General features: G+C 46.9%; 1 protein-coding gene across 9 annotated transcripts in view; it reads right to left on the bottom strand.

Moving 5' to 3' along the window:
• Nucleotides 1-941: 941 nt before the first annotated feature.
• esrrga (estrogen-related receptor gamma a) overlaps nt 942-13,240 on the bottom strand; it is a 133,202-nt gene continuing 120,903 nt past the window's right edge. For 8 of the 9 annotated variants that reach the window (XM_035533061.1, XM_035533065.1, XM_035533066.1 and 5 more), the window contains 2 exons: nt 8,081-8,350; nt 4,681-4,925 (listed from right to left, as the gene is read on the bottom strand). In XM_035533061.1, coding sequence (XP_035388954.1) covers nt 4,681-4,925; nt 8,081-8,350 — 515 coding nt within the window. Of the gene's footprint in view, nt 4,926-8,080; nt 8,351-13,240 lie in introns of all 9 variants that reach the window. The other variant, XM_035533060.1, reaches the window with a different exon arrangement.

Raw genomic sequence — 13,240 nt, 5'->3', positions numbered from 1 at the left:
CGAATGTAGCCGCTGGCATCGACATGTCGTCCTCCTCTTCCTGCGGAACGGCCAAGCGCGTGCTGCGCGCGGAATATGACTAAGTGTACCCGGGCGGTTGCGTGCGAGTCAAGCCAGGCCGCGTCGCCTGTGTAGAGCGCTGTCTTACATCAATGTGTCTCCACGGTAGCCCCGGGGCTTAGCGGCTGATTACTTTCTGAGTGGACATGCCTCAACCGCTGCATCAAGTTGTCAGGAAGTCTCTTCTCATCCGCCATTTCTCTTCCGCTTTCCGAGCCAATAATATTGTAACCGCGAGAAAACGCAGTGTAGCTGTGTGTGGTAGCCCGTTAACAGAGTGTAGAGAGGTAGGGGTGTGTGTGTGTGTGTGTGTGTGTGTGTGTGTGTGTGTGTGTGTGTGTGTGTGTGTGTGAGAGAGAGAGAGAGAGAGAGAGAGAGAGAGGTGCTCCAAAGTCACCTAGTGATTAGGGGATAAGCTAGCCTTACTTATCAATTTATATTTTGGTGTTCACAGTAGGCCAATAGAGTTCTTTAGTGTATTGGATAGTGTATAGTCAATGCTTTCATGTTTTAAAATATATTAATGCAACAAAATTAAAATTATCCATTAAAATCAGTAACAGTAATGTGATGAAACACTTGCTTTGTTGTATACCTTGCATCTATTACTTTAGTTTTTCTTTCATATTTGTATAGCTATCGGCTGGTGTAAGACACCCAGCAATTGCTTTCGCATCTTGACATGCATTTAAAAGCTGTAAAGTAACGTTTTTCATAGAACAGCAAGAAAATGTTCATACCCAAGTCATTCTTTGTTTTGTTGCAAGTGAGAAGTAAATGGGGTAGGTTTAAATAAAAAGGGAGATGATGGCAGAAAAATATTGGTCACATGCAAATCACAAAACAACAACAAGAACAACAACAACAAAAAAACACAGCCGAAAGTCAAAACTGGAAGCATGTTTTAATATTGCTCTACCATTATCCTGAAAGGCATAATTGGAGTTACACATCTGAACTGATCATAGTTACAGAATCATAGGTCTCTCTTTTTGCATTGAACAATATATACAATGTAAAATAAATACATTTACACAAATGGACAGAATTGTTGGAGCACACTGTATGATACACATCACAAAAATATACAGTTAATTGATTTACTGATGTGGAACACATCTAGAACTACAGACATGGTTCTCACTACAGGCTGTTTCAGCAACTCCTGGATTGAAATTTATATTATTATTATCTTATTGATCATATAAGTTTTATTTTAATATTTTCCCACCTTTTCCTTGACTCCTTCCATTCCATCAGAGTTTTCTACATTTAGCATGTTTGACTGCCCTTTGATGCATCTGGCAGACACTAACATGAGAGTAAATACAACCGACGCCCATAAGCTCCTTTATAATAAAAATAGCAGTTGTTTGTACATGTTCATATTACCGTTCCTATTATTCTTTAAATTGCAAAATAGTCCAATAAATACAGCATTTTGATCTAATTCAACCGCAGAGCACGACACCTGGTTGCCGCACAGTTGTATTGCTTTAAATAAGAAAATACGCTGGAAAAAAGTCATCATTGGTATGGCTAAATTACACTTCAATTACACCTTATGTGGCATGTTGAAAGACACAGAGCAAAAGCCTTTTCAGAATGTTCTAAGCTGAACATGAAATATATACTGTCCAAAATTATGTGGTACGTGTCACTACCACTAAGTAGGGCGCTAAAGATTCATAATATTTCTATTTTGTGAGAATGCTTTATGTAATTGTTAGTTACAGAAGAATGAATTACAAAAAGAATACCTCAGTAATTTAATGCACCTCCAAATGTAATGGAGATTAGGAGTTGTATGTATCTTGTTCTCAGACTTCTAAGAGCACTGATCTGAGATCAGGCTTGTCTTTCTTGTGCTGATGAACAGTATTACATAGAGCTGATCCTAGGTTGCCACACTATGCACACTATCCAGGACTGCTTGCTGCAACATCTGTGTGACATTACATAACAGAAAGGTTGTTAAAAAGCTCTGCTTAATTCACTGACAGGTTACATGTTTCCTATCGTCCATTTCCTTGGCATTCAGTACCGTTTACAGGGCAAAGGCAACACAAAAGGCAACGGGAAATAAAACTTTACAAAGAAACAACACGTTTCTGCCATGAGCAAACAGAAAAAGACACAAAAGTGCCAACATCAACAACAAGAATCCTCCAGTTTTTGACCATCTGATGAGTTGCCATGAATAGTGTTTGGAGTTAAATTACATTAACCTCTCCAAAGCACAAGCTTATTTGAGTGTTGTTTAGCTAATGAGAGATATTACATGGTATTTATAGAACACAGAATGAAATCAAATCAAAACCCTATCCCCATTAATTCCAAAAAAGATCTGGTCTTTAGTCCTTTTTTTAAAAATTTATATTTAGCACACAAAGTTAAAGCGATTTTAGGACTGATCCTACACCAAAACAATCCAAATGTTTCTTTCCTTTGCAGTGTCAGAGAGTAAAGATAATCAGCATTGAAGGCCTTATGTACAGCGACTGGTTTTCTTTAGAAAAGGGGAAAATGGAAAAAGATTCCACTACTGTTTTCGAAATACTCAAAAGCACAATTTCCATTTTAACCTGATATACAGTGTTAGTCTACAGGGAAGCAGTTAGACAAAATGATCCCTTTTTATATATGCTGTTCCTTCCTTTAAATAGCTGTTAATCACTTATACATCAGTATGGATTACATTGATCGTGGACCTGATAATCTAGCAGTAACAAGGAAGTTTTTTAACCAGTAAGTTTTTTTTTGAGAACCCATCATCCATGTCTCCTGAGGATTCATACATCCAGTAGCGTCTCTATATCTACCCTGTCTTTAAAAAAGGGAAAAAAAGAATCAGAACAAAACAAAAAAAGGAGTGTACGGCACAGAAACTGGAATCACCACAACAAGTACACACTGACGTCACTGCATGGAAAGGAGGGCAACAGGAGCATAAAGAAACAGTTCAGTTAAAAGCACAGCAGACATGAAACATCAAGAAGCTGAACTACAGGTTTTTTTTGTTTGTTTTTTTTTTTCATTTTGTTCCAATAAAATGTCTTAGGTTAGTTTTATAATCTGTTAATTTACAATATACAATGTTTAAGAATATTCAGAAAATACCCCATACTAATACTGACATATTTGCGATGAGTGGTGTGGATAGCTTGCTTAGTTACTTAACCTCTCTGCTAAAGAAAGTCTTCATTTTGAATATTACATCATGACGTTGGTGCCCCTATTTGTCATAAAATGTAGGAGCAACATGAAACTAGAGCTACAGTGTTTCTCCATCAAGAAGTGGCAATGTCTTTCCTAAGTGCTAATTTGCTTCACAAAGTTCATATACTGCTTTGATATGAAATAATGTCAATAAAAGTAAGGAGACTGGGATTAATATAAATGCATATATCATTTGCTCAAGTTAATGTTTGTGGGTCCTTCTGGCCATCATTCCTGCCAACTATCGCTTTATATCAAGCACAGGAAGGACAGCTAATGCGACAGGAAGTTCCGTCTCCCCAAAACAATGGGCACCAACTGAAATTGCATACATATACACACCTCCACTTATGTCTATTGCTTGGAGAAGATAGCAAGGATTTTCGTATGACTCATAACAGTTGCTGAAAGTTGGTAGAAAAACAAACTGATCAATTATTAACATTTATGAACAAAACTGGTGCATGACGACCATACCGTATATTTACACCCTTCATTGCATCAAAAGGACACTGAAATAAAACAGTAAAATAATATTAATAAATAAATGAGTCTGTTCCTTGCCCACCACAGTACCTCTGTTTCATATTGCATGAGAGACTAATGCTCAGGCTATTCCCTGAAAATAGAATGATAAAAACATTAAAAGTGGCTAGAAGTGTTTGGAAGACTTGAAATCAAACCAGCAGCCCGCTCGTGGTGAAATTAACACGAGGGGGCAGCTTCTTCAAAGATGGAAAACAAAGGCAAAAGCAAACAAACAAACAAAAACAACAACAGCATCCACAATAACAACAACAACAACAAAAAAAATCAAATCTCTATTTGGCCAACACATTGACAACTGCTCCGGTGAGGTCTTGTGGTAATACTACTGCACGTGGTCAGGTTGTGGCCGCTGATGACGAGGGACTATGGGACGCAGGGTTGGGACAGTACAGTTTGCTGGCTTCCCACTCTGTGGAACTCCTTCCTTTGGCAGGGCTGGTCTTTCTCGGCTCCAGGTTCCTTTTTTTTTTTTTTTTGTGAAAATCAACAAAATGTTTTGATAGCTCTAAAAACTGCATCAGGTTTCGAAGAGGAGCGAGTCGAAAGCTGGTTCAACCTCCCGCTGCTAAATGGAGAAAGCAGTCTTTTCCTCAATTAATCTTTGTCTCAATGACACACTTAAATCATCCTTTAATGTACGTACCATCGTCAGCAGTTCAGAGTGCCGATAAGGTCATGTTTCTTGTCACTGTTTGATACTGTTTATAGACAAAAGTTTTAGCAACAGTAGCGGAGAATCAGTCATTGCCTGCCTAGTCGAATGGGCGGGGTCATCGACATGACCCTGCCACGCGCCAAATGAGGGGGGCGGGGTCTAAGCGAGGGGGGGGGGCAGGGCGGTGGTGGGCACTACTAGACCTTGGCCTCCAGTAGCTCCAGGAAGAGTTTGTGCATGGGCACCTTGCCATCCTGCTTGATGCTGTAGAAGTGCTGCACGGCCTTCGTGGAGGTCTGCCGGAGCAGAGGCAGGGTCATGAGGAGTTTGCCGGCACGGCGCGGGTCCTCGGCGTGCTGACTGCTCTCGTACTCCTGCAGGGCCTCGTGCAGGACATCCTGGAGCTTCTGCACCGCCTCCACGTCCTCTATGTGCATGGAGTCTGCCAGAAGGAACACACACACACACACACCATAACCGTTATATGTCGCTCATGGTTTTTCGGCGCCAACGGTGTAATTTAAAGCCTCCGGGTTTAAAGGAGGCATCGGAGCCAGCGGAGGGGCGCGGGGGAGAGTGGGGGTTGGGCAGGTAAAACGTCCCTGTTTCCTTCCGCATCTGATTCACATCTCCTCATTAGTGCACACCACCTGGATGATGCTGAATGCCGCACTGTGAACAAGTGTGAAGGCCTTACATAACCGTAATAAAAGCTCTGAATTTAAACTTTAAGAAGTGTTTTTACAGAGCCAGGATCTGCGGAGGATGAGCCGCTAAAGGAGAGCGTGAGTGTATGTTCGGGAGGGGGGCTCGTTCATGCTTTCTGCCAAGCTGGTGCTCCTTCTCCAGTGATTAAACACACGCTGGAGTGTTAACCAGGGCGAGCGGTCCCGGCCGTGTTTACAAGGCTCTCGGCAGGACTGATGAATGGCACGTCAAAGCAGCAGCAACGTTAGGGGGCGAGCTGATACGGGTGACGCGCCCGAGAGAGAGCACGCCCCGAGCCACCTTTCAAGCCGTCATTCCCCTCCACCCTGTCGCCCATTGTCTGGGAGAAATGTCAAACACGGGCTATTTGCATATTTCCTCGTTAGTAGGGTTCACACGCCCGCCGGAGCCGACACGCCTCTCTGAATGCAATTAGTCTCGGGCAACTAAAACCCCTTCACCGTAAAGAGCTCCTCAGGATTGGGCATTGAAACTCTCACTGAGAGCTCTGCCAAATAGTGCTCCAAAACTGGAACACCTGAGTTCAGCTTCTGCATTTTTTTTTTTGTTGTTGTTGTTTTTGTAATGCAGAGACATTAAAAAGGTGAAAAAGCTTATGTGAAATAATGTTCCAACAGTGAACCTGCATAAAATAGCTCCCAGGTTGAGAGTACTTTGGTATGGATTACACACAACCCCAAGGGCAGTGATTTGGTTTTGCACTCAGGTGTGCGGTGCTGGCTCCATTCTCCAGAGGCTGCGTGTCCGAACCCCCACGAAGCCTTCAGTCCGTAAATGGAACCCATGCCTCACCTTGAACCGACGAGAAAAACAAAGCTACATGTTAGATCCCTATCAGTAAGACTGTGTCCACGTACAGGAGTCCCTGAATGGCATCCTCTGACTTTAAGGGCTGCGAGGGCGTATGGCCTGTCTGCTCCGCATAACGGCTCAATATTCCAGCCCTTCCGTGTCTGCTCTTCCGCACCCGCTCCAGGCCACATCTAGAATTCCGACAGCAAGGTCCTGTCCATCAGTCACATGGGCGATGGCCATCTGAAAAGTGACCGGCGACGTGAGAGATATCCCTGCCAGGGAAGTGCTTAGCTGAACCTCTCTACCAGGTCCACAGCAGCGCCATCAATCTAAACATCAGCGCGGGGCGGTGGACGGCTCGCGCCGTTCTGGGAAACGTATATGTCACTGTCTGGGCTCTAGCAGCAAGGTCTCCTCGCATTAAAGCGCAGCGTTTGCTGCCGATATATCTTCTTAAAAGAAGAGCGTGGCTCCGGGGGGGAGGCTCGCGGCGAACACCGCTGAAGGACAAAGCCCACGGTGCCTCGTTTAGAGCCGCACAAGTCAGCCTTGAGAGTGGCAGGTGCTGATATCATGACAACTATTCGTATTGGAACGATACACAGGAAAGGAAGATCTAAATCGGTGTCTGATGTTGTAGATAAAGTGACTTAGCGGAACACGGCTCGGGCGCATTGCATGCTTCATTATCCCTCAGAAGGGCTTGCTGTTAAAAGCCAGGTTTGGAAGTGCAGTGTGGAAGCAAGCCCCATCAAAGAGTGTGATCAAATGGCACACCTCTGAGCTCTAGCATGATGCATGCCCGTCCTGGGAGTGGAGCTCTGAGACGGGCCACGGAAAGCCTCCAGAAACGCAAGAGTGTGACACGGCGGGAGGGAACGAGTGTGACGTGATGGGGGTGTGGGGGGGTGTTGGGTTGGGTTGAGCAGAGAGCGTCTCTGTAACCCAAGGTTGGGCTTTCTTTTACTGTATAAACGAACCACAGGAGAGCACAGGGTGTGATGGGCACTGCTACTGCCCCTTCCTCGCTGGGCAACGGGAGCCGCATGTCCGGAGCGGGGCGGGTCCGCCCTGATAAATTGTCTACATCGCTCTGGCCACTGCCTCCAGCTCCCGACGATCGCCACCCCATCGCTCTGGCTGTGTGGACGTTGACAAGAAAGATGAACTGTTAATTACAAAATCAATTAAAAAAGAATTTTTCGAGAGTGACATGCCCTCTCCTGCTCAAGGGCCAACTGCGGGGAGGGGGCGGGGGGCGTCTGATCAGGCCGTTGTCCGCAAAACAGAACAGCAGTACGCTTTATCAGCTCTCAGTTCGGGTCTGACCTGGCCAGAGATTGATCGCGATGCGTGGCCTCAGAAAACAAGCGGTCAATAACACGAGCGGCAAAGAATTTCAACAAATCGTCGGCGTCCCGTTCGAGCTGCTCACCACGTCCCGTTTAACAGACTTTATTGACAGTTTCCCTCTTGTAATTAAAGGGGGGTGGAGGTGAAGCTGGCTGACATCGGAGAAAGTTCAAAGATGGGGTCAAAAGAAGGGTGCGCACATCAGCGCATGCTATTGACGCGCAGGGCTATAGTGATGGGCTCCTCGGTTAAGAGCCATCTGAGGACGGACTTATGCAAATGTGAGAAGGGCGGGCTGTGCCCGGGCCTTTGGAGGAGGGGCTACAGGATGCATTCATTGGTATGTGGGAGAGATAACGAGAGAGCAAGAGAGAGGCAGAGAGGTAGCGGGAGAACGACTAAGGGTGAGAGTGGGAGGTGTCTGTGATCTCTCTGAACTTGTATCGGAATAGTCCCACCTATGGATCTGCGCCTGATATTCCCGCAGGAGAAAAAGCAATCAATCATGTGAGAGTTTAACCCCTTCCGTGCTGACTGACTTTTCAATATCACATGTGTGCTAATTAACAGAAAAACAAATTTGCTCAATCCACGAGGGCAAAAAGTGACATGATTCAACGGCACAAACATACTCTCGGCCTGGAACGCAAACAAATTACGCTGAGGGTCTGTATCACCACAACCGGAGCCTTCCTCTTCGGAAAAGACGCATGTGCCCACCTGAGTTTGCGAGCGCTATAGCTTTAAGAGTGACGAACTCCTCTTTCTCCAGCTTCATGCCCTTGTACTTCTTAACCAGCTGCAGGATGGCGTTGTTGAGGTCGAGCAGGCCGGCCAGCTTGGACTGGTCCTCATCCATGATGTAGTCCTCAGCGTAGACCAGCTTGTCCTCGAAGGAGAGCGAGCGGTAGACCACACGCAGGATCAGGATCTCCATCCAGGCGCTCTGCAGAAGGCTCATCTGGTCAGCCAGGGAGAGCGTGGAGAAACCTGCCGGGAAGAACGGAGGAGACATCAGAGCTGTCCGGCTCTCGCGGGGGGCCCCAGGGGGCCCCGTGAGTGAGAGTGGCACCGTGGGCCGGCTACGGGCCAGCGGCAGAAGCTGGGGCCATTCACAGAGTGCGCCCGGCGCGTCAGCACCGACCGGTATGATACTTGTGCTAATTGACATTCTGCAGCCACGATGGAGGAGGGGAGTTGCGGAGGGAGGGGCGAGGAGCCCAGCGCCGACTCGCCCCTCATCTCCCCTGTTCAGGAGGCCAGGGGGCATCCTGCACCAGGGAACTCCTTATCTCCCCAGACATGCAGCAGGGATCAATTCTCCCCATCACACCAGCTGAAAGACTAATTGCTTGCCTCCAACTGTCTTCTCCTTCATTCTCCCCTCTTCTGTATCTCTCTCTCTTCCCCCTTCCTTTTATCCCTTTCTTTTTCTCATTTCTTTTCTTGTTTGTTGGCTGTGCTAAAAAACTTGGCACCGCGCGCGAGGCCGGCCTTCCGGACCGGGTTGGAGTCCGAGCGGTCGGGCGCGAGCGCCTTGCCCTCCGAACAGCAGGTGGCTTCGGGAGGGAAAAACCCAGCAGGACAGACCGGCTTGGAGCACGGCTCAGTGGCCGACTCGTATCTGATGTCTCTCTCTCTCTCTCTCTCTCTCTCTCTCTCTCCCTGTCTATCTCCTTTCCCTCACTCGCTTACTGGTCTTTCTCGCTCGTTAGCACGCCGCTCTTCCTGAGTGGCCAGGAAGTGTACGAAGAGATGCAAGTAGCATCCCGGCCTCATCTGGGAACGCTGGGAGGCACCACTCTTGGCCTTTCATCCCCCTTCTCTCACTTTCTGGTCTTTTTTAGTTGATTTCCTAATGACCAGGAGCTCATTATGTACAGGATTTAGGCCATTGTTTATAATGACCACTAATTTATTATCCCAAACTGTTAACATCTCTGATGTCATCATGAGCAGGCAGAGCAGTTGGTGCGCTTCCTGGCCTGCTGGTGGGGCATGTGCTGAGAGCCAGTTGGCAGGGCTGTCCACCACTACTTAATAAAATCATCAAAAGGGATTAGCTTGGAATTTCTTAAGGGACATTTTAGTGTGAGACGTTGCTGAATTCCTGTAAAGACTGACAGGCTCCAATGAGAAGTGGCATGAGCTAAAAATATGGACCCATCTCTCTCTTTCTAACTCTCTCTTTGCCTCTCTCTCTCTCTCTCTCTCTCTCTCTCTTTCACTCCCTTTCACTCTCCTTCTACTACTACATGGAACAATGTAACAAAACCATGACAAGATGTGCTAACATCAGAGGACAGTGACCAAACGAAAGCGGAATATTCCACTATTTAGAGCAGGGTTGGGGGTTGAGGAGGGGGTTAGGCACACTCAGCCAGAGAGCCAGGCAGCCGGCGAGCAGGTCCGGGAGGGGGGTTGTGGTGAGGACAGCAGTGGCAGATGGACAGAGCCCATAGCCTGGAGCTCCCCTTGTGCCCCCCCCCCCCCCCCCCCCCGTCCTCCCTCCCAGCCACTGCTGTTAGTAAATAATTAGATTTACACGTTCCCCAATCTCCAACACATCTCCCCACAGAATAATTAAAAGCTGGATGATTACTTTATTGAGTGGAAGGGGGAACCCCTCCCTCCCCCCACACACACTTTCCCCAGCCCACCTTTACTGAGGTCCAGCAACGATTTTATCGGTGAGCCGGCGCCCGCTTCTGTGGTTGTCATGCCAGCGCGGGCATCCAATTTTTCTTATCTCCCTGATTAATACAAATGCAGTTTGGGGACGCATTAATTAACAGATACAAATCTGCGTTCTCATGGCTGGATCGATAGTGTGAAGAAAAGAGGCATCAATGTGAATTTGCTACCGATGATGGAAGAGGGTTTTCTATTGACACGCACGGCCAGGGCAGACTTTAACGCTGTGCCTGGGACCTTTTACTTTTTTTTACTTTCTCGGTTGACAAAAGAGCTGCATTTGAACATTACAAAGAGGTAAATGAAAAGATCTCCACACCAGGAAACCAGCGTCATCTCCACAACAGGAAACCAGCGTCATCTCCACAACAGGAAACCAGTGTCATCTCCACAACAGGAAACCAGCGCCATTTCCACAACAGGAAACCAGCGCCATCTCCACAACAGGAAATGTGCACAGACTTTTGATCCTAGAAACAAACTCTAGTATTCAAATGGTACCCAAATTAAAAAGTACTAAGTATTTGTACTGACAGAACTAATTAATTGTAAAAATAAATTCCATAACAAAATGTACATTAAAATGCCATTTTAAATCCAGTTTAGCTTTTTTCCAGATAATTGTGTTTCAGTTTAAAATGATCTGTGCCTTTTTCTTTGGAACTTTAGGTGAGATTTCCTTTTATTTGCCAGGCACAAAGCAGATGGTCCCATCCAGATGACACAGGGGGAATTATCTGATGGGGACCACTATCTTCAGCAGTCTCCTCTCGATATAACTCCCTGCCTGCAGACCAGTCAGTGTCTCCACCAGCCCAAAGAGGGCTGTCGCCATGGGCACCTACCCCCACCCGCCCCCAAACCCACCCCCCTTCAGAACAATGATGAGCTCTGAGGCAAAGGAGGGAGGAAAGGTGAACCCTTCGTAATGTGTGAAGGGCACCCTGGTAGAAGGCATCTGATGACCAAGCTCTCCTGAAATCTACGGTGGCTTTTCAGATGGAATAAACACCGGAGTGGTGTGTGTGTGTGTGTGTGTGTGCGTATGTGGTGTGTTGCGGGCTGACAGAAACAAGCTGCAGTGCAGCCAAGCAGAGTTAACCCCTACTGGGCACGAGAGCTCGGTACCAGGGCTCACAGTGCCCGCCACCAACCCGTCTGCCAAATGTCTTCTGACTGCGAATTCACACTACTGAGAAGGCCCACCAGAGCACGCACGTGCCTGTGTGCACGTGCGCACCCCCCCCCCCCCACACACACACACACATGCACGAGCACGCACACGCACGTGCACACAGACACACACACACACAGCTACTGACTTCTCCTTTACCTCGGGTCTTCACCTCAGTCATGTCACCCATCCCATCACAAACACAGAGCGAGCACATATATATCCACACAAATGCGCTTACACACACACCTCCTTCATCTCCCTGGCTGTAACACCCCTGCCTGTGTTCCTTTGGTTACCGGATGAATGAGCATACAGTGAGAGGCTCCATCATACGGACCATGCTGCCTGTTTATCTGAGCTCCTGAGGAGCGAGCTAGCTTTCACACGTTGTCAAAACGACGGCGCCGTGACTAATTCACTCGCACAGAACCACTGGCGGTGCGCTAGAGTAATACTGCTTGGCCAACCTGCCAAGGCTGGTTAACAACAGAGCTCATCAGAATCCACATGGGATGCAGAGAACAATTCAAACACATTGAAATAATCTAAATGGCACAAATCAAGCAAGCTCAATAGTTACAAATAAATTCCAAACACACCCGCACACACACGCGCACACACACACACACACACAAACACCCCATTAAAACCTTGTGGCTGTTAGGGTTTTACTGGTTCCTTTGCACAAGGCAGACGCAGAAGCAGGCAGGGAAGGGAAAAGCATGGAGTTGCGGTGGGGATAGCAGGAGGTGGATGGTGACAGTGTGCTAGGGTCTGGAGGAGACATCCTGTCCTGTCATGTCCGCAGCTTCCGTTCTCCTCTTGGTCCACTCCGCGGTGGGCGCTGCTGGGACCCAGTTCGATGGGAGCGGTGCACGGAGGCATGCCCCAATGCTGCTGATCAAACACTACCCCACACTGAGCGAATGCAGGGATGGGCCCCGGGGCCATCACTCCCACCCTGGGCCAACCTGGCAGCTGTATTCTAATGGTGGTTTGTAAACATGAGCGAGACGCGCTCGGTTCAGACCACTCGGGATAGCGATAAGAAAACGAAAAGGGTTTTCCTTTCCTTGCGTATTAAGCCGATTATCCATGAATAAAAGCAGACTCATCAGTCATACCGTAACTGTGTGTCTATGTGTGTTTGTGCATGTGTGTGTGTGTATTTACAGCCCTAGTGAGACACTAGGGGTCTCACATCAGTGAAACTGGTTGCTGTTAGCATAACCATACACAATATGTCCTCAGTTCAGACAGTCACACAGTAAATATTGGACTACTGAACACACGCACAAAACAAAACCAACATGAAAAGACAAACAATGTGTGTGTGTGTGTGTTTGTGTGTATTTGTGAGTGTGTGTGAGTGTGTAAACAGTCTCTCAGGTCTTTAGTCAGAATGGAGGAGGGGGGCATAGGGGAAGTGATGACAAGACCCCCCCCCCCTCACACACACACACACAAACAAACACATACACAGCACCATGAAACTTCTCCGCTTTCATCACAGAAGCCTTTCATCTCTACAAAACACCACCAGCCAGAGAAAGAGAAACAGTGCATGAGAGAGAGAGAGAGAGAGACAGAGAGAGAGAGAGAGAGAGAGGGAGAGAGAGAGAGACAGAGAGAGAGAGAGAGAGAGAGAGAGAGAGAGAGAGAGAGAGAGAGAGAGAGAGAGAGCGATGGAAAGAGCGAGAAACAAAAGTGAATGTGTTAGAGAGAGGGCAGGGGATATCAATATATTTTTCTATATGAAAATACCTTACCATTGCAATGGTCATCTAACTTAATTTAGTAGCCAGAAAAACATTCACCTATCACACACACACACACACACACACACACACACACACACACAAAATGATCATGCTAAATGGCTGCTGTTCATCTGTGCTACTGCAGTAAATTAGAACAAACTGACAGCTTTTCACTTGAGGTCTCTTTCATTGCTTTTCTGGAACAATAGAATACATTTCGTCTATCACATGTGGTTTCATTACAGTTAG

This window comes from Electrophorus electricus, chromosome 13 (genome assembly GCF_013358815.1).
Source record: "Electrophorus electricus isolate fEleEle1 chromosome 13, fEleEle1.pri, whole genome shotgun sequence".
NCBI classification, from domain to species: domain Eukaryota; kingdom Metazoa; phylum Chordata; class Actinopteri; order Gymnotiformes; family Gymnotidae; genus Electrophorus; species Electrophorus electricus.
This window is presented reverse-complemented; position numbering and strand designations above follow the sequence as displayed.